At 40.9% G+C, this 23,788-nt stretch overlaps 1 protein-coding gene across 5 annotated transcripts in view; it reads right to left on the reverse strand.

The window, feature by feature from the left end:
* The window catches only part of LOC144023045 (trafficking kinesin-binding protein 1-like), a 51,491-nt gene that overhangs the window by 15,721 nt on the left and 11,982 nt on the right, over positions 1–23,788 (reverse strand). For 3 of the 5 annotated variants that reach the window (XM_077528302.1, XM_077528301.1, XM_077528303.1), the window contains 4 exons: positions 21,512–21,706; positions 1,955–2,031; positions 1,514–1,630; positions 1,187–1,287 (listed from right to left, as the gene is read on the reverse strand). In XM_077528302.1, the coding sequence (XP_077384428.1) occupies positions 1,187–1,287; positions 1,514–1,630; positions 1,955–2,031; positions 21,512–21,706 (490 nt within the window). Of the gene's footprint in view, positions 1–1,186; positions 1,288–1,513; positions 1,631–1,954; positions 2,032–4,272; positions 4,762–17,723; positions 18,473–21,511; positions 21,707–23,788 lie in introns of those variants that run through there. The other 2 variants (XM_077528305.1, XM_077528304.1) reach the window with 2 other exon arrangements.

Here is a 23,788-nt window from a genome sequence, read left to right on the forward strand (position 1 = left end):
GACACTTTCACACAATGAAAAGTACCGGTAGTCGGTGTAGAGCTTATATAACAATTTATATGTATTGTTCCAATAAAATGACTCAAAATACAGCCATTGATAGCTGTACCCCTGGCAATAAAAGAGAGTAAACCTGGAAGTGAAAATGCCTAGTGTCAATATTTTTGTGGCAACCATTATTTTTCAAGCGGTGCCTTAAGTCTCTTGGGCATGGAGTTCACCAGAGCTTCACAGGTTGCCACAGGAATCTTCTTCCACTCTCCATGACAACATCACGGAGCTGGCTGATATTCAAGACCTGATGATGCCCCAGACATGTTCAATAGGGATTTGGTTTGGAGACAGTCCATCACATTTACCCTCAGCCTCTTTAGCAAGGCAGTGGTCAAACTGGTCCGCAGGGAAGTATTCCAACATGATAATGACCACAAGCACACCGCCATGATGACTGAACATCTCTGGGGCATCCTCAAACAGAAGGTGGAGAATCCTAAGGTCTCGAATATCCGCCAGTTCTATGATGCCGTCCTGGAGTATAGGAAGAGGACTCCAGTGGCAACCTGTGAAGCTCTGGTGAATTCCATGCCCAACCCAGTTAAGGCAGTGCTGAAAAATAATGGTGACCACTGACTACACATAATATTGACACATTGGGCATTGCCACTTAGCGAAGTACTTACTGTTATTGACAGGGGTTTAGCTATTATTGGCTGCACTTTGGTGATTTAGAGGGAACAATAAATTTAAACTCTTATATAAGATGTGCACAGGCTATTTTTCCATAGTATAATTTCTTCAGTGCTGTTCCATGAAAAGATATAATTTAATTTTTGCGGAAATGTGACTGGTGTACTCACTTTTGTAAATAAAAATGAACTGGATTGAATGTGGTTGTATTTTGCGGGGGTGTGGGATAGCACTGCATCTCACTGATAGTAGTTGCCAACATTGTGCGTGGTTAAAAAAAAGAAAAGAAAAGAAAAAAAGCCAAAAGAAACCCCTCCAGTTTGATACCATTTTAAACTTTCCAAACAAAACATTTTTTTCCAAATCAATTTTCAGCTAATATTAATTACACTGATCTTGTTGTATAACTTCATGGCAAAATCTGATGTTAAAAGGAAGACATGATGAGACGTGATGGAAGAAGAGTAGATTAAAGGCAATAAAATGAAAAGAGACTCACGGTGTGGAAGCGATCGACTCCCCCTCGCTTTCCTCAGCAGCGTTGGTATAGAACTGCAACAACTCATCTTTCATGGACACGTCATGGCGCAACTGGGATACCTAGTTATGTAAAAGTAGAAAAAAAAAACCCACTGAAACAATGCTTGTGTTTTTTAACATCCCACCAATGCTATTTGATACTGAAGAACATCCTTGAATCAGGGACTATTCTAAAAATGGCCTTCGTAGTTAAGGGCAGTGTATGGAATGGACTAATGACTTTAGGAATGACAAGTATGCTGATAATGATAAAAAGGCTTGACAAATTGTAAGCTCACACTCCTACCTCTTCTCGTATGTGCTCAACTTGCTCCTCCAGAAGTTCATTTCTCTCACTCAGGGCCTTGTTTTTCTTTAGTAGTGACTGACCGATGCGAGCTGCTAATTCCAAGTCACGCTCTTTCTGCACAGGATCCAACATAAAGCAACACTCTTTAAAAAAGTTAATGACAATTATAAGAACAGCTGATAAATCAATGCAGTCAACACTCCCTGATTATGTAGTTATGGAACACTCCTTGGCTTAATAATTAATAAAATGACTGGAAAATGGATTATAAAACTATCAGACACAAAGCAATAACATTGATTAAAAGGTCCTTAAACCAGCCCTTCAGAGAAAGTCAACTTTTTACATCTGAGTGCTCATACTTTTCAACCTGTTGGTCACCAAGTTGTTGAAACTGACACATTTGACTTGAATATCAAGCGTCTGAAAGTCTCTCACCTCTTCCAGCAGTCGAGTGACAGCGTCAATGTCACTGTAGGTCTTTGTCATCTGTCCAACTCTATCAGCACAAAGCACTGCACAAACAAGTTAAGGTTTACTTGCACTTTAAATGCAAACCGCTCCCAACCTTCCAAGGTTAGCACAGCAAATAATGAATTTAAAAAAAATGTCATGTATATATTTACATACAACAGTAATTGCGACTAACCGCTGCTCCCTCATCTTCAGTGACATTCAAAGGAATAAAGAAAACTTGACAATAACATTTTAGTAATATATTTTACTGTACAGTATTAATTTATTCTACTAATACTTGTTTTAAGGACTTAGAATCTCCAAATCAACACTATTTGAACAAATACAGCATGCGTATCTACGTATTTAAATTTATCTACATAATATTTCATATAATTCATACTACTGTCTTAACGAGTGTACTGTAATATTAAAGCCCATATCCAACTGAGGGATGAACATTTGTGACTCTAGCGACTGTTGATTTCACATCTGGGTTTGTTCAAGGTTGCAGCGTTTCCTAAACTTTATCTATTCTAAACCTTCTTAATGGTTCTCTAATCAGCCTTAATAGTTTTCCTGTCAGAAATGTTGAACATCTGACCTTGAATGAACCCTGACGTGAAATCAACATTTGTTAGCGTCGCAAACATTCGCGCCCCTCAGTGGAATACGGGCTTTCGGTCTCCAGAACAGCCACTGATTAAGATTCGTGTTCAATTAAGTCATTCCAAAAATAAAAGTTAAATTCTATCAGCATGTCAGACTTGCAAACCATTAATGTACCTATCATGGTACCTAGCATGTGTTGAGTAAAAGGTTGTCTCTAATATATTCATTTCAAAGTAAGTGGTATATTGCTGCCTGGATGTTTAATACCACACAACACAGAGAGGTGGACACTATTTCATTTAAGAGACTTACAGTACACTGTACAATGTACAGTATACTAAAGGTTACAGACCCGATCCCAGATAAGCAGAAGAAAATGGATGGGTGAATGGTTACAGGGACATGTTAATTGGGGGATCTTCCAAAATGCAAAACAGAGGTGGAGAATGCAAATAAGATATTTTCCTGCTGCTCGTGTGCCAAAGGAGGACCAGCAGCTTTTTATGCTTTTTTTTTTTTTTTTTTTTTTTTTTAAATCACAATGACATCGAACAGAATTAGCTTGAAAACAAAATGAACACATGGGGGAGAAAAACTACCTAATAAAAGAATACTTAGAGCCATAGGTGGTTTTGCAGGGGTTATACTTGTCATTGAAGGCATCTGTGACCTCAATTGTGTAGTGACTGTAATTTAATATGTAGGGTGAGGGATGTTTTCTTGGTGTTTTACACACAACATATACAGACAGTATTGTATAATGGAGTTCTGTAAGTAGGTATTTTCTCCTTTTTCAAACAGAATGAAGAAGAGATGGGATAGTGTATTTGAGTGGGGGAAAAACCGGTAATGAAAACTTTGTCTTGTGTTACTATATAATTAAATCCCAATGTAAACTATTTGGCTTGACTGACTGCTTTACAAGAGCTGAGACGGTCTAGGAATAGGGCCATTGGGCAACAGACAGTAGCACATACTGTAGGTAGGTTCAAAGAAAAAAACACCAAGACAACGGAAACAATAGAGCAAAAACCCAGAAAAAGACAATGCAAACTAGTCGCCATGTCAATTCATTACAGTATGCCTACAAAACACAGACACTGATTATAAACCACATTACTACTTTAAGGTCATACTGAGTTAGCAAAAAAATAAAAAATAATATAATCATATGGCTGATTTTGGTGTGCTGAAGTCAGAGTTCCACAACTGCTCATGACATGCTTCGCACTGTACTGCACTTTGTGAACAAGTCAGTAAAAAATAAATAAATAAATTAAAATAAATAAATAAATAAATTAAAAAAATAATATATATATATATATATATATATATATATATATATATATATATATATATATATATATATATATATACACACATATATACATACATTCTTTTTAACCACTTTCAACATTTTCTGAGTCACACAAGTTGTAGCATTCTGACAAGTCGGTTGAAATTCCTACATGTATTTGAACCTAACAGCTAGATGTGACAAAGTGTGAAAAATGCAGAACAAATATGATAAATTACACTTAGTACAGAGAGTACAGAGAGCAAAGTAAAATTAGAATCCCTTCTCTGCAACAAATATCCCATGTCAGACAAATCAAAGAGCACTTAATCTAAACAACAGCAGGAATCATGAAGAATTAATTCTAAGTACAAACATATCAACTGACTACCTTCAGAAAGAACTTGTTGCTCTTCATCCATCTCATCCACCTCTACTTGTTCGAGTTCTCCCTGACTTGCAAGTTGAACAGAATCAATTTCCTCCTCTTGTCCTGTGCTTCCTTGTCCAGGCAGATGAACAAATTCTGAATCGTCATGTTTCCAACACTCCGGTCCATCGTCAGAACCATTAAATGGAAGAAGCGCCATCCTCCAGTCAAGTGCAGAGCCACAATGACTGCAGGTGCAATTCCATGGCACCTACCTGTGTTGCAAGCTTCTACTTGTTGATATACAAAATGTGCAAAGTCCATACCATCTCCAGGGTTAGTGTAAAGAAGGAACATTTATTTCCAATTTCCAGGAGTGTGGACAAAAGTGTTGACTCTCCATGGCACATGGTTGAAAAAGTTGGTCCGTCAAGTTAAAAAAAACGTCAGCTATGTGAGCTGTTAAGCCTGTCTCATGTCATTTGTGCCCACTATGGTTCGTGTGTGTGTTTATGTCGGTGACAATCAGACAACCTGACTCCTCCCCTCTTCTGACATTGGTCAGTCAAAGGCTCATGCTATTATCAGATGGGGGTAAACTAGTACACACAAAAGACTATTTTTCATCCCGCCGTCAGACATTAAAGATGATAACATATTTATGCAAATTTGAGTGTTCAGGAAAAACACAACATTCCAGGCTGGAATGTTGACTTTCCAGCTTAACCACCCTAGAAACTAAAATGTTTCGTAGGTGTAAGAAATAGGCCTATAAGAAGGACCAGTCCTTAACCCCCCCCTGAAGTCAAAGTAAACTTGGTAGAGTCGTGTTCAGTCTCTCTTGTGACAATAGTGCCAGCAAACAATAACACACGCACCTGTTTCCAGGGTGTGGCCACTGCACAGTCTTTAGTGGTTAAGGTTATGCTCCGTATGGGAAAAAGACTTGTCTATAGTTCCGGAACCAGACTTTTGGACCCAAATCTGTGAAAATGTATTTAAAATGACCAAACAGACAAATTTGCAACTTATCCAATATAAGATACTTCATAGAACATATATTACACAATATATGATGAAAAAAATGGGACTCTCTGACTCCGACATTTGTCTCCAGTGCTCACAAAACACTGCCGATACTTATCTTCATGCTTTATGGTCATGTACTCCAGTGATGCATTTCTGGACTAAAATCTTGGAAAAGCTCGCTGATATATTAAACTGTAGGCTTCCTTTATCTCCAAGATTGTGTTTACTAGGTGACTTAACAATAACTGAGCTACCATGTAAACAATCCCAATCTATATTTATAGCCCTTACTATTGCTAAAAAAATAATCCTTGTCAATTGGAAAAATAAACAATCTCTGAATATCGACCACTGGTTAAACTTACTAATAAATTATATCTCAATGGAAAAAATCTCTGCCTTAAATAAAAATCAAGTATCAAGATTTAAACAAATATGGTCTATGTACATAGAATATTTTAATCTTAATTTGGCAACTTAATCCTGCCAAGATTCTGCCTGTTAACGAGAGCCACCACATCGTTACAACTTCTGTTTTCGCTGCTTCTGTATTTGGTATTTTGTATCTGATTGTTTTTATTCTTATATAGTCAGGAACCTAGTTGCTGCTAGTGGGCTCGAGCACACCACACTATACGACACGACACTATACTCACTAACTCCTTAAGAGTTATTTCTAGTGGGCACTAAGTATCAACACTTGGTGTTACTGCATGCTAATTAGTCAATTTTCTTGACGCCGTCCCCCGTGGTCGGGCGGGGGTGGTTCTGCCCCCCCCCCCGTTGTCTGCTCGGTAGCGGTTGCGTATTGGCCGCTCCCTGGGCCCCCTGTGGGGTGCGGTGTTGGGGTGCTTTCCCTGGTGCCCGGGGCGGTGCTGTCCCGGCGCGGTCCGCTGCTCCGTGCCCGTTGGCGCGGTTCGGGGCGGGTGGGCCTCTGGTGTGCCCCGTGGCTCCCTCTCCCCTCCCCCTTCCTCCCCCCCGTCGCCTCTCCCTCCTCGCCTACTCCCGCCCATCCTCCTCTGCCTCCCGGTCCCTTTTCCCTTGTCGACCTCCCTCCTCCTACCCCCCTCCCCCCCCTCCTGCCCTGCAGCCGCCCTTTCGCCTTCTTGTCGTCTTCCCCCCGCTTCCCCCCCCCTTCCCTGTCTGCCCCCCGCCCCCTCCCCCTCCCTCTCCCTGGGCCTGGGGCTCCCTCCCCGGCCCGGGCGTCGGGCTCCGGGGGCCGGGCGGGGGTTTGAGGCCTGCCCCACCCCGTTAGAACTCCTGGCGCCCCGGGCGGGCTCCGGTGGCCGGTGGGCTGTCCAGTAGCCCTGCTGCGCTGGCGGCCCGCCTATTGTGGTGCCAGATGGGTGGGGTGGGGGTGGGGGGGGGGGGGGGGGGCGCTGGGGGGCGGGCGTGCCACCTACACCCGCCGGGTTGGGTGAGGCCCCGCTGGTCGCTCCTCTTCCTCACTTCACTAGTTTTGCACTATACACTTTGTAAATATACACATAGGGCACACAACACATTTCTTGGTGGGGTGGGGAAGGGTGGAAACACCGTCTTCACCCTTCAACTCCCCTCCAATTTTAATGCACTTCATGTCCAAGGGGAGGGGTGAGTTGGGGCGGGGAGCCATCAGAGGGGATGGACTGCAGTGCCTGGCAGCGCTGTGGTCCCCCCCATCTGTGTCCCTGCCCCACCACTTTGTCCCTCCATTTCCTTTTTTAATGCACCACACATATACATATTCATTTTTTTGGGGGGATGCGGGTGTGTCGGAGTAGGGGAAATTTTTTCCCTTTGCTCCGACTCACCTGCTCCCAATTTTAATGCACCACACGCACACACTTGTATATACACTGGGTGGGGGCCACATTCACGGTGTAAGGGTAGAGCTCGCCAGTCGGCGAGCTGGCGGACTCAGTAACAGGGTTAGGTGTCACTAGTACGCTGGCGTGACGACCGGGGCCTCTACCCACCGGGCTCGATGTTCTGGTGTTCCGCCTTTTCCCCTGGTGCTTCCTCCTCCGCTTCCCCCCTCCCGCCGCTGGGCTACTCTCGCACGGCTGGAGGTGGGGTGGGCACGTTTTTCCTCTCTGCGCTGCTACCCGGTGCCGGTTTCCGGGGGGGGGGGGGGGGGCTCGCGGGGAGCCGGGTTCGCGGGGGGGTTGGCGGTCGTCGGGGGGGGCGGCTTGTTTGGGGGGGGTGGAGGTATGGGTGGGTGGGGGGTTGGGTGTTGGGGGTCGGGGTGTGTTCGGGGGTTTGGGGGCCGGGGGTGGTGGGGCCTGGGTCGTGGCGGGTGGCGGGTTTGGGTGGGGTGCGGGGGGGTCGTGGGGGGATGGGGGCTGGGGACCGGTGGGGCGCTGTGGGGGCCCGCTGGGCCTCGTTCTGCGGCCTTGGGGTCGGGGATGTGGGCCGGGGCTGGGGCGGGGGTGTTCCGGGCGTCTGGGTCGGCTCGCCGACCGGTGTCCGCTCGGGTGGCTTGGGGGTGGCCTTGGTGCTGCCGCGGCCTGGGGATTTCGGGGGGGCGGTGCTCGCTTTGCTGGACCGCGGTTGACGGCTTCTTTCTTTGGTGGTGGTCCTTATGCATGCCAGTTCCGTCGCACCAGCATCTACTGAAACTCAACAGAAGTCGCCTCTCCCTCCCACAGCCCCTTGAATCAGTGGGTGCTAGGTCTGTGGATCTCACTTTGCTTTATCTATCCTTCCCTCCTTCCTCTCTTTAGTTTTTCCTCTGATCACTTGAGATCTCAATTTATTGGAAGTTTGAGGTTTCTGGGGTTGGCATAAGACTCTGGTTTTGTAACCACGCAGGAGGGGTTTTGTTGGTGCTGGATTTCACTTTGATGGATTGGATGTACTGGCTTCTATGGATCTCACTCTGCCTTATCGATCCTTCCCTCCTTCCTCTCTTTAGTTTTTCCTCTGGTCTCTTGAGATCTCGCTAAATTTGCTGGAATTTAAAGGCTTCCGGGGTTGGCGTAAGACTTTGATTTTGTAATCATGGGGAAGGCAGGAAGTGTTTGGTCAGTGCTGGATTTCACTTTGATTTAACTTTCTTTTCTCTTTATTTTTTTCTGACCTTTTCTCTGGTCTCCTGACCATTTAAACTTCACGACTCTGGCAAGATTCTGAAGTACCTGGTTAAGGCGAAGGGTAATGGGATATTTATAAGGCTTTAGGTGAATTAATGAGTATAAATTTATACGTATTTGCACGCACACGCACGCACGCACGCACGCACGCAAACGCACGCACGCAAACGCACACACGCAAACGCACGCACGCAAACGCACGCACACAAAAAAAAAAAAAAAAAAGAGCAATGATGATAAGACGTTGAATCGGTAAGCCTACCGAATGAACAATTCTGAGCTCTTGAAAAAAAAAAAAAAAAAAAAAAAAAGGTTATGCTCCGTACATGTTTAAGCACAAACTGTACTCCATAAATGAATGTGGGTCGCATCCAAGGAGCCCAACTTCCTGCTCATTAGCGCCTGTTAATTACTGAAATTGCTCCATACACTGACGCCAGCTTAGCGAGTTCCCCCTCGCTTGAGTAACTCAACTCAATAGCAGTACACTAGATGTAATGGTGCAGGCAACAAAAGAGTGCATGCAAACTCCACCCAGGAAGGTCCGAGCCTGGACTCGAACCGGAGACCTCAGAACTGGGAAGCGGACGTGCTAACCACTCGACTACCGTGCCGCCCCTCGTCATCCAATAGTTGAACATTAATGTCGGGTAGTTACAATTAACTAAAATACAAATACATTGCACTTGCTTATTTTGCCGCACCAAAAAAAGTAATTTGTTTGTTAGATAATTTCATAATGTAATTTTTTTAGGTATGTGTTAAATATCACAATAATATCTATCACTATATTCAATAACTGTATCACATAATCGCATGTTTTTCCAATATCGTATAGCAGTATGTTGCATTTGAGGATGGTCGGAAGTCGGACTTTTCCGAGTTCAAACCAGGAAGTGTGTACAGGAACGCCCCGTTGAACTCGGAAATTCCACTTGCAAAGTCGGGAAAAAAAAAGAAAAAAAAAAAAGACCCCGACTATACCAACGGACTACAAATGACGTCACTCTACAATGGCGACCCCTTTGGAAACACAGACCGTGAATGGTAAAACACAATTTATTTGAGTATAAAACTAGATAGCTTTCTTCATTCATAAATATAACTTCACGTAACATAATGTACGTTGACAGTATGCCGCTATCTCTCTGCATGAAATTATACGGTGAACTATTGAACTGTATGAAATGCTTATGAAATAACATAAAAACAATAAGTGAACCAAAATTGTGAAGCAAAATTGCAAGAAGATTAAGTTTGCTGGGGGTCAACATGAGTTTTGAGGACCAGCATAAAAAAAACTATCACGATCCGCCATTTTGGTTGTTTACTTTCGCCTCGAACACTTTCCGGTCGGAACTGGGAAAAAACAACCCGGATATATCCGACTTCCAACCATCCTTGAATGTAGCATTAGTTTTGACTATAGAGACATGTTAAACTAAGGTATTTCCTCTAATTAGCATTACAGGTGTTTTCACACATGTAATCAGCAGCCTAAGGGTTACAAGTAGTCACCATGCTGTTTGGCAACTTGGTGTGTATTACCCTTATCTTAATGTTTTGTTGTACAACCTTTTGAGCCAATCACTGCAATCAAACGATTACCGTAATCGTCCATGAGACCGTTCCTTGCGATCAAAGTGCTTCAGTTGTATCAGGTTTGAAGTTGTGCCTTCTCTCTTGCGGGTTCTTCCACAGTTGTTCAAAAGGACTTGCAACAGGGCTCATAGAAGGCCACATCAGAATAGTCAAATCATTGTGTAGATGTACACTTAAACAGAGAGGTTGTGGGGAAAAAAAAAAGTGTATTTTAATTCCAATACAATAGTTAATTTTTAAAAGTTATGATCGGTTTGATCTGGTGTTCCCCTTCCAAAAAAAATGGTTCGGATTCTGGGTCTCTGTTGCGATGCGATACCTATACTCACTTATCACTTACTCACTTATCAAAGCTAAATGATGTTTTCCTGCATCGCTACTCCATGTACAGCACAACATATCGGCGTCGCCAGACAGATTTCACTTCAGAGTTTTAAGTCTACATAGCATAGACTACAGCGCATATACTATTTAGTATATAATTCGTTGCTATTTAGTAGGGGTGTTAAAAAAAAATCTATTCGGCGATATATCGCGATACTACATCGCGCGATTCTCGAATCGATTCAATAATAGGCAAAATCGATTTTTTTTTTTTTTTTTTTTTTTTTTTTTTAGGATTCACACCTTAAGCATGGAAGAATGTTATATGAACGGAACATTAAGCCTTAATATTTTATTTTAATGCTGTTTAAACATGAAACAGATTACAACCTCTATAAGACTGAAATTTCAGATAAATAAATAATACATTTTCATATAAATCTTACACTCTACAAGCTTACTGATTAGTATTTTCTAAATTTGAATGAAAAAAAATCGCAACAATCGACTTATAAATTCGTATCGGGATTAATCGGTATCGAATCGAATCGTGACCTGTGAATCGTGATACGAATCGAATCGTCAGGTACGAGGCAATTCACACCCCTACTATTTAGGGTTGCCAACTGTCCCGTATTAGCTGGGACTTCCCGTATTTTGGGCTAAAATTTTATGTCCCGTACGGGACATCTAAAGTCCCGTAATATATTTCTCAGTTCAGACACAAAATGCAGCAAACGACAACTTTGCCATTTTTGGACCACGGCGGCTCCCATAGGTTGACAAGTGACAAAGAAGTTGCTCATAGCCAATAAAATGAGTCTCTGGGTGTCACGTGAAGTAACTTCCTTTCACGTTTGAGATTGACAGCTACAGTTAGCCAATGGCAATGGGGATTGGCGGTGGGGGTGGTCAGACGCAGTTCCTTTGACATCAGAATCTACTTCCGCGTTAGTCAGAACGCACTCGTCCGCCTGCTGACCGCGGACGTCATATTTATGTAGCAAGCTGGGCCTGCCTCTGCCGTTGCCTTTTTGTGGATTAAAAAATATGTGATGCAAAGCGACTTATTGCAACGGGAGCCGCCAACACGTCTCGTCGAGGCTGACACAGTAGCAACAAGGAATGAGAGAGGTAAGGTAAGTGAAGTCCTGGCTAGCTAGGCAACATGAGTCTGTCCTCAGTTAATGCTAAGTTAGCTTTAGTTAGCTTTAGCTTTTTAGATTTAAACAAAGGGATTGTGCCTTAAATTGTATTTAGATGTATTTTTCATTATTAAAAATAAATAAATAGACATTGCCTTAATTTATAATTATTTTATGAAACAATAGCTTTAAAAAAACACACACAAAAAAAAAACATTCAAAATGTCCAATATGGTCATTTGGATTTTAGAAACCAAAACTTCAAGTGCATTACAAGTGCAATAGAACTTAAGATACCTTGTTATTTTATACATGGACGATGTGTAAAATAATTATGCATCTTCCTTTATATTGCACTTAATGTTGTATTCCTAAATCCTAACGGCCATGTTAGACATTTTGAGTTTATATATTAAAAATAAAAATAATAATAACGGGCAAAAATGTTTTATGAAAATAAATTAATACAAAGTTCTATTTATCAGATTTTTTTTTTTTGTGTGTGTGTTTTTTAAAACAATCCGATCCGTGACTTTTGTGACCCGTTCCACTACTAGTTGTTTGGGTACAAAAACTATGTGGTGGTCAACAAAAAAATAATTTGCAGTATGTCCAAGATTAGATCACTGACGGTGAGGCAACAACTTCAAATTTTGTTCAACATCTAGAGCTGCTCAAAGAACAGTACGTAATGTCAGTTATTTATTGTCTAATTATCGTTGCTTGCTGTGTAATTAATGAGACTGTAATCTCACTGGGCGGCATGGTGGACTCGTGGTTAGCACGCCCGCCTCCCAGTTCTGAGGACTCCGGCTCGAGTCCAGGCTCCGGCCTTCCTGGGTGGAGTTTGCATGTTCTCCCCGTGCCCGCGTGGGTCTTCTCCGGGTACTCCGGTCTCCTCCCACATTCCAAAGACATGCATGGCAGGTTAATTGGGTGCTCAGAATTGTCCCTAGGTGTGCTTGTGAGTGTAAATGGTTGTTCGTCTCCGTGTGCCTTGCGATTGGCTGGCAACCAGTCCAGGGTGTCCCCCGCCTACTGCCCAGAGCCAGCTGAGATAGGCGCCAGCACCCCCCGCGACCCTTGTGAGGAATAAGCGGTCAAGAAAAATGAATGAATGAATGTAATCTCACTGGTAATACAATGCAAACATAGCGATCTGATGAACCACTCTGGGTTCAGTCCCTGCATTCCGACTTTAATGGTCACCCGAAATAAATATAATCTACAATGTTGTTAAAAAGACACGAAAGGACTTCAAACTCAAAGTGTAGGACTTGTGACTCACTTGAGACTTGTCAGTCTTGACTCGGGACTTGTCGGTCTTGACTTGGGCCTTGACTCAGGACTTGAGGGCAAAGACTTGAGACTTACTTGTGACTTGCAAAACAATGACTTACTCCCACCTCTGCCTTCTACTATGGAAATAAAAGAACCCAGAGATGTAGGGGGGCTTTATTTTACTTATTTATTTTTTACCTTTGTAAATGTTCAGTTTGCAGATGTTTACTGAAATAAATATTTATTTCTCGTGAATTCTTTGTGCCAAAGGTGTGCCCATGTACAGTATTAAGTCTAGTGACGCGCCTGGCACATCAGCCTGCGATTGACTGGCAACCAGTCCAGGGTGTCCCCCAACTACTGCCCAGAGACAGCTGAGATAGGCTCCAGCATCCCCCGCGACCCTTGTGAGGAATAAGCGGTCAAGAAAATGGATGGATGGATGGATTTTTTTTGTTTAGTATGGATATTCACAATTTTGGGGGGCGTATTATACGTAAGCACAAGGACAATCCAGCTAAAGTGTGATTTTGAGAGTGCATAATATATTTGAGTGCATATCATACTCGAGAAATTATGGTAACAAAGTTGCTGAAATTACCTTTGACTAATTATATTCATTTATGTGAAAACATTGTTCATGTTGATCATTTGCAACACTTTATTTGTATTTCATTAATTAATTTGTTATGGAGGATTTTAGAGCCGTTTGAAATGCTCATTCCATCGTTGTTAGAAAATTCCAACAAGATGGTGGCAGCGGCCACTTGTGATGTTGCTACTTTATATAGGCTGACTCATTGAAGACGCCTGTGATGCTAATTAGAGGACACACCTTAGTTTAAAATGATCGTATGGTCAAATTACTTGGCGGATATCATTTTTGTCCTGGCGCTTTTCATTCCACAATTCAAAAACAAAGTCTGATTTTCACTGGTGAATTTTTAAATGATTACTTTTATCAATTTCAAATTAAATTCAAAGGTATTCTTTCATTAAAAAGAGGTACCACGAACTGTGTCCATGTGTGTAAAAACAAATTATTAGATAAGTGAGGGTACAAATAAAAACAATGACTAAAATAACGATTGTCTTTTTGTTGGTAGTTGATTCCAGTATTTCAGGTTTGTCACTCACAGCCCTTAACTTTCAGTAAAGAGATTAACGTCATGATAAATAAATACCTGCACTAGGGCTGGGCAATGTGGCCTAAAAATAAAATAAGTCTTTTATTAATTACCACCAGATTTTATTAATTCAAATTAAACTCTTCTAGATTCTTCATCATTTAGCATAATTTGAAATTGTTGATTTTTAAAATGAAAAATTGATTAAATTAATACTACAAATACCCCCAACATGCAACTCTAATAGAGATTTGTACTAGGGGTGTGAATTGCCAGTATTTGACGATTCGATCCGTATCACGATTCATAGGTCACAATTCGATTCGATACCGATTAATCCCGATACAAATTTATTAGTCGATTGTTGAGATATTGCTTACTCAAATTTAGAAAATACTAATCGCAAATGGGGCCGGGTGAACGTGTCAGCTGTCACTCCCGCGGCGATTTGAAAGTACGCACGGATTTTTATTTTTTTTTCACTCACTCACTCGCAGAAGCTTACGTGTGTGAATGAGTGAGTGAAGAAAAAGAAATGTGCGTGCTTTCATTGCCGCGGGAGTGACATCACGCAGCCGACACGTTCGCCCGGCCCCGTTTGCGACACGCCACCCCCCGCTCTGCGATTGGCTGGAGGGGTGTAAACACTGTCTTTCCAGAGAAACGTCCCGCTGTTTACAAAAGAAACACAAAATGGCAAAATACAGGCTGGGGAGGTGGGGGTTTAGGACGAAATTATCACAAAAGATTAACAAAAACACAGATGTGTATGAGAGAAAGTTAAAGTGTGTACATCCTGTATTTAAAAAGTGCATTTTCCTGAGTGAATACGGCAGACAGCCCCTTTAAGGTTTTTGAATAGCACCCCGACATTATCAATCAGAGGTGGTTAATTTTAAAGTTTGTATGGACCCACATTGTATTCAGAGACTTTTTAAAGAAGCAGCCCAACATAAAAGACATTACAGCCAAAACCTAATCATTCTTTTCTAGTTGAATGCAGTCAATGCCATTCATAAGAGTTGAGATGATCAGGTGCCAGTTGGCAGGTTACTACCGCATTGGTACTATTATGCAAATCAAAAGACGAAATAAAAGCCAACCTACCAGTACTCATACATGCCTCTCCTTTTTATATCTCAGACTAGTACAAAAGTGGGAGCTTTAGTCTTGTGTCTGTGTTTCATAAAACAAATAAACAGCGCATCATTTCAAGTAACACTGCCATACAATGACCATATCAATATTGCTTTTAATTGAAATGTTTGGTGCATTCACAATTCTTAGTAGCCTCAACTGAATAATATTAAGCAGATCATATTTAGGGAGGGGGTGGGGTCGAGGAGTCTGCAATACTTCCAATTGTTACGTAACATATCTTTTACACAGATAGACTGTACATGCAATGTTTGTGATTCTCCCTCACCCTGTGTTCTTCACGGGTTGAAATCAAAATTATTGCACCATTGAATTCAAGAAATTGATTTAAAAAAATGCACTATTGTTGAGGGATTGGAATAACAAAAGGTCAATAATGTTGATTAAAAGTAATTAATTACATAACTGAAGCAAATGAAACAATCCAACTAGTGAGAGGAGAAGACGCACACATTTAACAATGTAAGAATATGACAACAACGGGAGGACCAAAGATAGCCACTACTATCACCAACCTACAACATTTAGTCAGTCACACAGGTCACATGACTAGGTACAGTCAATCAAGCAAGTGGTTCTTCTGTGTATCAATTTGTTGAATGATTAGAGCAAGGTTCAGTATAGTTTACTTTAACAACCACACAACTGCACTTTACGTCTACAGTATGTCTCGATGTAAATGTTGGCACTAAAAGGGATATGTACGCGTTTAGATGCTAAACACAACAGCATGCACACAGAGAGTCAAGAGTTGCCCACAATAGAGCACAATGACTCAGCTGTCTCTATTAAAGGGACACGTTACTTATTGATCCATTTTTAGCAGCAAAAAGTTGCTACTTTTTCAATAATTAATTTGTTGACGTGATTATTTTTTTATGTACATTTAATAACTTTTAAACCGATGTTAAAATGAATCGAACGCCGGCATGTTTGTTACACGTGACTAAATAACCCGGATGTTTACATCACTAGTGTGTAAACGCTACACGATGGAAGCGCTATGCAACGCAGCCGTGCATCTAGCGTCAAACCCGGAAGGATTAAACCTTATCGCTTCGAGCCAACACGACAAAATAACCCTACCGAAGGAAAGTCTGCCTTGGATGTGAAAGTTGTGGCGCCAGATGGTCTTTTCGGGCACAAAATAAACTTTAACGAACGAGTGAATCAGGCGGTGGGTGAGTGGTGCTCGTGCGGGAGCTGCAGGAATGGACAATCCGCTAATGAATGTGTGCTGTCTGGAAATAAAAGAAATCGAGGATCGGTTCCTTGCGGACAATCTCAACTGCATCCTGGAACATCAGACATTCAACATGGCAATACTAAATAGACATTCTCAGGATAGCTTTGGTTGCGATGAAAGATGTGAAGAAGAAAAGTCTTGGAGGAGCCAATATCCAACAGGTAAAGTGACACACAGCACGAGCAATGCAAAACGTGTGGAACTGACAAACTATTTCAGGAAAAAGAAAAAAATAGTAAAATTATATGTATCGTCGTTACAGCGCCCAACCTCCCCTAGCTGTTTTTTTTTTCTTTTTTTGCGTAGCGTCCCGATGATGTAAACGAAAGCTTGCAAGAAGGTTGTGTATTAACCGTGTTTATTTATAGACAAAATGAAGTAAGGAAATGCGAGACGCCGTTACCTAGGCTGGTTATCAATGGTTGGGATCCGAACGAAATTAATAGAAATGCAAATGAAACTGGAATGCACCACAGGAAGAACAGCGGGACAGAACACAAATGTAGTACGTCGCACATGCCGATGATAATGACACTAATCCACATTCAATAAATTTTTTGTTAAAATAAGATTATGAACATGGTCAATTTGTGAACTATAAACAACTTACGAGCTAATAAAACATAACGTCCGCGCCTGCTTGTCCTTGCCGGGAGGTCGACAGCACTTAGCAAGCCATTTTCTACGCAAATAGTCTTTTTTTTTTTTGGGGATAACATACCAGTGTGCTCCTCGCGGGTTTTTCCTTGACGACACCTTGCAAAATTTTGCAATACAGTAAGGCATAAGTGACGTTTGTGTCTTCCTCGTCGTTCTGTCTGCGTGAACTACTGTTCGCCAAGCGAGTATACACACTTGTTACGTCACCACTTGAGGGCGTTCCAACACGGAAGTACTTCTATGTTGAAAAAAGTTAAATAAATCAATATTGGGGTGTATTCTTCAGCTCTTATGCATGTTTTTCGTAGCTAAACTAACTATTTACTGCCAATCAAGCCATACATGTAAAATTAAAGGTGCCTTCCTTTAAGAAAACCAACATTCTCAAATAAAATTTATGCTGCCCGTGGTAAATGTTAACACAATATCCAGTTTACGTAATAATCATAGTAATCCTTTTTTTCTCCAAAAAAACCCCCCAAACAAAACATTACTGTAGTTTAACAGATAAACCTTAACATTAATCCTGCTCTTTGCCTCTCTTCCCTCCATCATGCATATAAACAACCAGAGGACCTGTGGTTATCAAACAGCATTATAACACACATGGAGATGGGGTTACACTGAGGTCATTCGTTCTGAATTAATCCCCTCGGTTTTAGTATAAAAAAATCAAAATATAGGAGAGCCAGCTGGCAATTACTCTATAGTTTACTACTCAACTCTAGTGTATTATTAAAGTTAAAATTATTAAATTATTAAAGTATTTGATAAATTGTCACCTGTGAATTTCCAATAACATCTGTCATACACAAGACTGTCTTACCATCAGTACACTCTTCATAGTACCAGTCCAATTCATAGTAGTCTGCCTTCACAAACCTCTGGCCCCGTCTCTTCATCCTCACTGCTGAGAGGAACAGTTGTATTGTGTTGTCTCCAATAGCTCTGGTTTGTCCAACACTCCAGCATGCTCCGAGATGACCAGCTGTCACTGGGGTCTTATATACTCTAAGGTATCCGTCTGTCAATAAAAGGTCCAGCTCTGCTATCCCAGAATAGTTTGTGGTAACTAGCTGGCAGAGTGTATTGCCCCACAAACGACTCGCTCCAATGGTTCGCAGGTCCTTTTGCTCCCACACTCATTAGCAGCTTGCTGTCAGGGTAGTGTGCTCCATATTGTTTCTGGTGCCATGCTGCCAAACAGTTCCCAGATCTGTTATCTGTATCACCAGTTATCTTGAAGTCTCACATTAATGCTCTATTGTTTCAGAAATTAGTGTGAGCATCTTTTCATCTGTCCATGCCTTTCTATATAGTGAGTCCATCTTTTGGATCGGTATCCAGTTTTCCAGTCACTGGAGATGTGTCAGTATATTTTCTGGTCCCCATCCATCAATGACTTCCTGTTGATATATCGTCCAGTCTGCCTAATGTCAGCATCTTGTCTTGTAATTAGCTAATATAGCATTATCAGTTTCTCTTTTGCAGTATTCCCTGCTCAGTCCCAGCACCTGCTCTGCACGTGGACCACTGCATCTTTTACAGTGACTCAATAAATCCAAAGATGCAGACTGTGACAGAGCAAGCAGCAGCAGCAGTCACGGGTTTTGCAGCAGAAAGGATGACAGTGGAGTGGGCGTGGTGGGCCAATTCTCACAGCCAATGAGAGGCAGCATTGCCATCTTCCTGCCACCCACCAATGCTACGTCAGCAAACGCTACCACCCACTCCCTCTCCCCTAGCTTGCCCTTGTGAGTGGTTGCTATAGCAGCAGGCTCAGACTCCATAGCTGAGCATCGTGTAGAAGCCGCATGGAGCTGGAATAGATGACGTGGATGATGCATACTGAACAACCTAAATGTATCATTACATAACAAGATTTAAATGAGCGTATTAATGTTATATTTTACAACATGCCGGTACATGACTATCTCCGCTATTACTACTCCTTCTTCTCAGACAGACATTAAGCCCTCGTATTAAAAGAAATACAGTTAATCAACTAACTTTCTAATTGCATATTCAGCTACACTTCAGTTCAGTGTAACCCAAAATTGAGCCACTACATACTACATACATAGATGAATATTTGTCTATTGTTTGACTTTATATACACATCAAGAATATACCGACATTAGATTCCCCTCCACCCCTAATTATAGCTCTAGTACTGGAACTGTTGTATTTACTGCACAGTGACTTCATGTTGTGGCTAAGCATATATATATAAAGTATTAACACATTTGTTTGATATCTTAATTGAGTTACAGTATAAACGTGGTTGGTGGATGTTCAGTATTTATCAAGCTATTTCCTGGAAACTTATGAGTCATGACCTATGGTGGCACAGACAATGTATGACAACCAATCCTTATCAGACACCAGGTTACGTAACCTCCTGACTACCAGCAATTCAAATCTGTCCTCTGCAATGGACCTTTTTAAACCTGAATATCTCCCACCCAGTGCATATGATTGAATTAACTCCTTTTGTGGTCTATAGAGGACATTCAGAGCTTTCCAATTATACCAAATGTGTAGGGGTGGGGCTTCCCTCAGTGCAAGCACCTTTTAGGGAAGAGGAAAAGTAAGTGTATAACACTTTTTATTGAACAAATTTAGGCTTTAAATGTTGTTAGCATGTGTTCTATAAGACTCTTAAGAACACATTAAAGTATTGTTTGAATTATTTTAACTGTATTTGAGCCTAGCATTTAAGTTTTAAATGTCCTCTGTAGTAGACAAATCATAGCTTAAAAATAAAACCTTTTTTTTTTTTCCAAACATTTCTTTTGCAGTATTCCAGTTACTTCACAAAGATTGGGGAATATCAAAATAAACATAATTGGACAACATTTTTTTTCCTGGTAGCCAGGAGGATATTATAATTTGCATAATTTGGTTAGGGATACAATTTGGGATATGATATGCTGCTAGTTACAATCACTCGAAGAAAAAGTTATCAAACAAATGGAAGTTCAAGTGGCTGAGCGTAAGGATGAAACAGATACAGACCATCAGTCCTCAAGCAAACTGACACTAGTGTATTGACATCTGACCTGACCATTTGTTTGAGGGAATGAGGAGCAACATGACTCCAACAGGGGTGAAAACAACCACTATGACTACACAGACAACAGTACAAAATATAGTTAAATACAACAACAAAAATGTCAGCTTTGTTCTCAGGCAAAAACAAGAAAAGTAAGGTCAATATGCCCATGCTAGCATGTCTCAGAAAGATTGAGTTACTCCGCTGAGTAGATGCTATTTATACAGTTGCTGAGCTAATTATAGAAGCAAATTTACACCCGAGTGACTGTTCAAGTAGATGTGACCTAAAATAAATTATGAATGATGAAAACAATTTTTTTATATTTCCTGATGTGAATGTTAATTTGTGTGCATTTGTGATTTATACACAGGAAAATGTATTGCTAGTACCACTGAAAATCTCTCTTAAGGACATACTGCAAGAACAAGAGCTGGAAAAAGGTGGTATACCACACTGTCTGGGAACAGCTCCTTTCCCTGTGCCATTAACATTTTTAAACAATTGAGTCATTGACTGTGACACTTTGCCATAATTCTTGCACACATCCACTGAATCATTATAGCTGCATCTGTCACTGTAGCATTGATACTTTGTACATATCTGTTTTATCTGCATACTTTGATGTAGCATTGTCGCTTTGCACTTTTTGCCTGTTTTGGTTAGGATTGCTGCAATATTGACATTTTTATTACTTAATGAAAAAATACATTTCAAAAATGGTAGAGATGGTCAAAGTAAGGTGTTGGAAAAGAAAATAGGTGCCACTATTACAAATAAATTGGTTTACCATATATACTTTTTAATCATTTTTCTAGATAGGCAAAAACACCAATACATTATTCGTACAATTTTTGACTAAACACAATTTTTCTTCATAACATTACGTGGCCCTTGAGTCCTACTGATTTTCTGTATGTGGCCCTCAAACGAAAAAGTTCGGACACCCCTGTGCTAGAATGACCTGATTCCTATGTGGCACACAAACAAGTCAGATACAGATAAAAACAAATACAACAGACATGCCCAGTAAAAGAGTAAGCGAACACAATTTCAAACTGCAGAGAGGGAGATAAAGAAAGAGGGAGAGAGAGACAGCGAGAGAGAGACAGCGAGAGAGAGACAGAGAGAGAGAGAGAGAAAGAGAGAGACATTGACACAGAGAGAGAGAGAGAGAGAGAGAGAGAGAGAGAGAGAGAGAGAGAGAGAGAGAGAGGGGCAGAGACAGACACAGAGACAGAGAGAGAGAGAGACACACACACACACACACACACACACAGGCAGCGAGTGAGGGGTACAGAGTGAGACAGAGGGCGAGAGAGTGAGCAGGAGAGAGATTGTTGTGGCAACAGTGGCCAAGCAGTTGATTATGCAAGTTCCAAGCAGCTAGTAAGTGAAGGTCAAAGTGAACCACGATTTCCTCATTTATGGACTTGAACTTTAAGATCTGCGCCTTTATGGAAAGCATTAGCAGATTTTACAGTGATTACCATGGTAATCATGGAGGATAGAAAATACATTACACACTACATAATACACGTGAAAAGAGAAGCACTTACAAAAGTACTTTAGTGTCTCCTCTATCTGTTCTGTTGTCAGGTCGAGGGAGGAGTTAGGGTCCACCAGAGGCGTATGCAGCCAGTCATCTTGCTCGTAGCCGAAGACTGTGTCGGCTCTTAGCTTGTAGACTGGCAGCTGCTCCTCCAAAAGGCTAATAATCTCAAGCTCCGGCAAGTCAGTATTGTTACACACATCTAAAAAGACACACACAAAATCATTTTTTGTTGGTTTGCTTATTAGTTTGTTTGTATTGGTGAAAGAAAATGTATTGTAAATGTATGTATATTAAAAGCATGGTCAACAGTATTCCAATGCAATTAGTTACAATTTTGTACTGTTAAAAGACAGCCTAGTACACCATCTAGTGGTAAAATGTAAGAATGCTTGCATGAAGTGAATGAACAAATTCACGGAATGTATTCATTCTCTTCATGCAATCATTTGCATTCTCAGACAATGCTTGCGAGCTAGTCCAGGTTTCTTAGTAACATAGCAATCTTACAGCGTCATTATTTACTTACCTAAACTATTTTAACACGTAATTCCTATTTTAATAAAATAATAAAAATAAAAGGTCTATTTTCTGGAAAGGCAAAAATACTGACAATTATCTACAAAGTCTGTAAATTTATTTTGGGTTTCTGCACCCTTAATTTAAAATCATACACTGGTCTGATCTGATGCAGTGTGTGGGGGGAGTTATACTGAGCTCTCAGTTATCTGCATCTGTTCACCGTGTTATTAAAAATATCACTACATGGGACCTGTTTAGCGGATCGCCACTGCTATGCCAGAGTTCTTTATGTAGTGGCCTAACAAAAACGATAATGATCCGTTATATATGGAGAGTACAGATTCTAATAAATAGCTTTTGTTGTCCTACTGGTTTTGACTGTCCTTTTCCTACTGTTATGGTGTCTTCATTTCTGTCTGTGTACGTACTCTGTAACAATGCGGTCTCACACAATTTGCTCATTCGGACTGAAAGCCTGACTGTGTTCAAGAAACATACAAACGTGCACACAGCAGCTCAATCCTTCAGCAAATACAACCAGTAAGACTTTATCACAGTGTATTCAGTTACAAAGTGCTGGCTTTCCAACCAAACTATCATAGCATTCTGAAATATGAAATCATGAATGATGATCCCAAAATGTGGTTTGATGGCACAATCAAAATACACTCAACAGTCACAATTTTTTTATTTTATTTTTTTACTTCTGCACAATTTAAGAACCAAAGCAAGACCTGTATCACAATGTCTATGCTGTTAACTGTCTCATTCACTCCCAGCCATTTTCACAGAAGCAATCCCGATCGCTCCCGGCTGTTTTACTGGATTTGACTGATTTTGCAAGGCCCACAGAATATTGTGTTCTATGGCTATAAAAGCATGTAACCTATCAAAAGAAAGATTAAAGTCTCTTCTTTCATCAGGAAAAAAGTATGTTTCTATCTGTTTCCATTTTGCAGCAATTAGCATTAAAAGAGATCTAAGTTTCATCAGTTTTCACAAATCTATTTAAAATTGTGAGTAATTTAGCTTTTTTTCTACATGGCTCTGGTTGATCTCCTTTGCTCTGCTGCCACCTGCTGGCCGTTTGTGTAAAAACTATCATTTCTGCAACCATTCTTTGCAGTTGAGAGGCTGCATCAAAGCCTTCTGTATGCTAGCATAAAATAAAACAAAAACAAAAACGTATAACTATGTCTTTGGGACACATAAAAAACGTATTTACACGTTATTGGGAGCAAATTTGTATTGCTGCAAGTTATTAATTTCAGTATATGTGCATGGTTTTATTGTGGGCATAGTTTGCAGGGAGCTGTTGAGTTGTTGGGTGTCAAAAACTACCCAAGTAGCTATAACCAATATATTAGAAACACTTGTCTCAATACAGTACTTCTAAGACTACAAATGGGGACAACGTGGCACAGTGGTAGAGTGGTCGTTTCGCAACCCGGAGGTTGTGGGTTTGATCCAATGCCATTGTGAGCAGGTCAAAGTATCCTTGAGCAAGATACTGAACCCCTAGTTACTCCTGATGCAGAGTCATCACCAGATGAATGAGTAGTTGAATGTAAAGTGCTTAGAGGGCCTTGTAAGGTGGAAAAGATTTATATATGTAAATGAAGTACCATTTACCATAAATGGTGATTTTACATAGACTGTAATGTCAGCGTTGACAATTCTTCCCATAGGTGTGATGTAAAAAGTGGCCATTATTCTATAGTTTTACAATGGTAGTATATTGTCAATGGATTAATGCTATGGT

The sequence above is a fragment of the Festucalex cinctus genome, chromosome 7 (genome assembly GCF_051991245.1).
Source record: "Festucalex cinctus isolate MCC-2025b chromosome 7, RoL_Fcin_1.0, whole genome shotgun sequence".
Classification (NCBI taxonomy): Eukaryota; Metazoa; Chordata; class Actinopteri; order Syngnathiformes; family Syngnathidae; genus Festucalex; species Festucalex cinctus.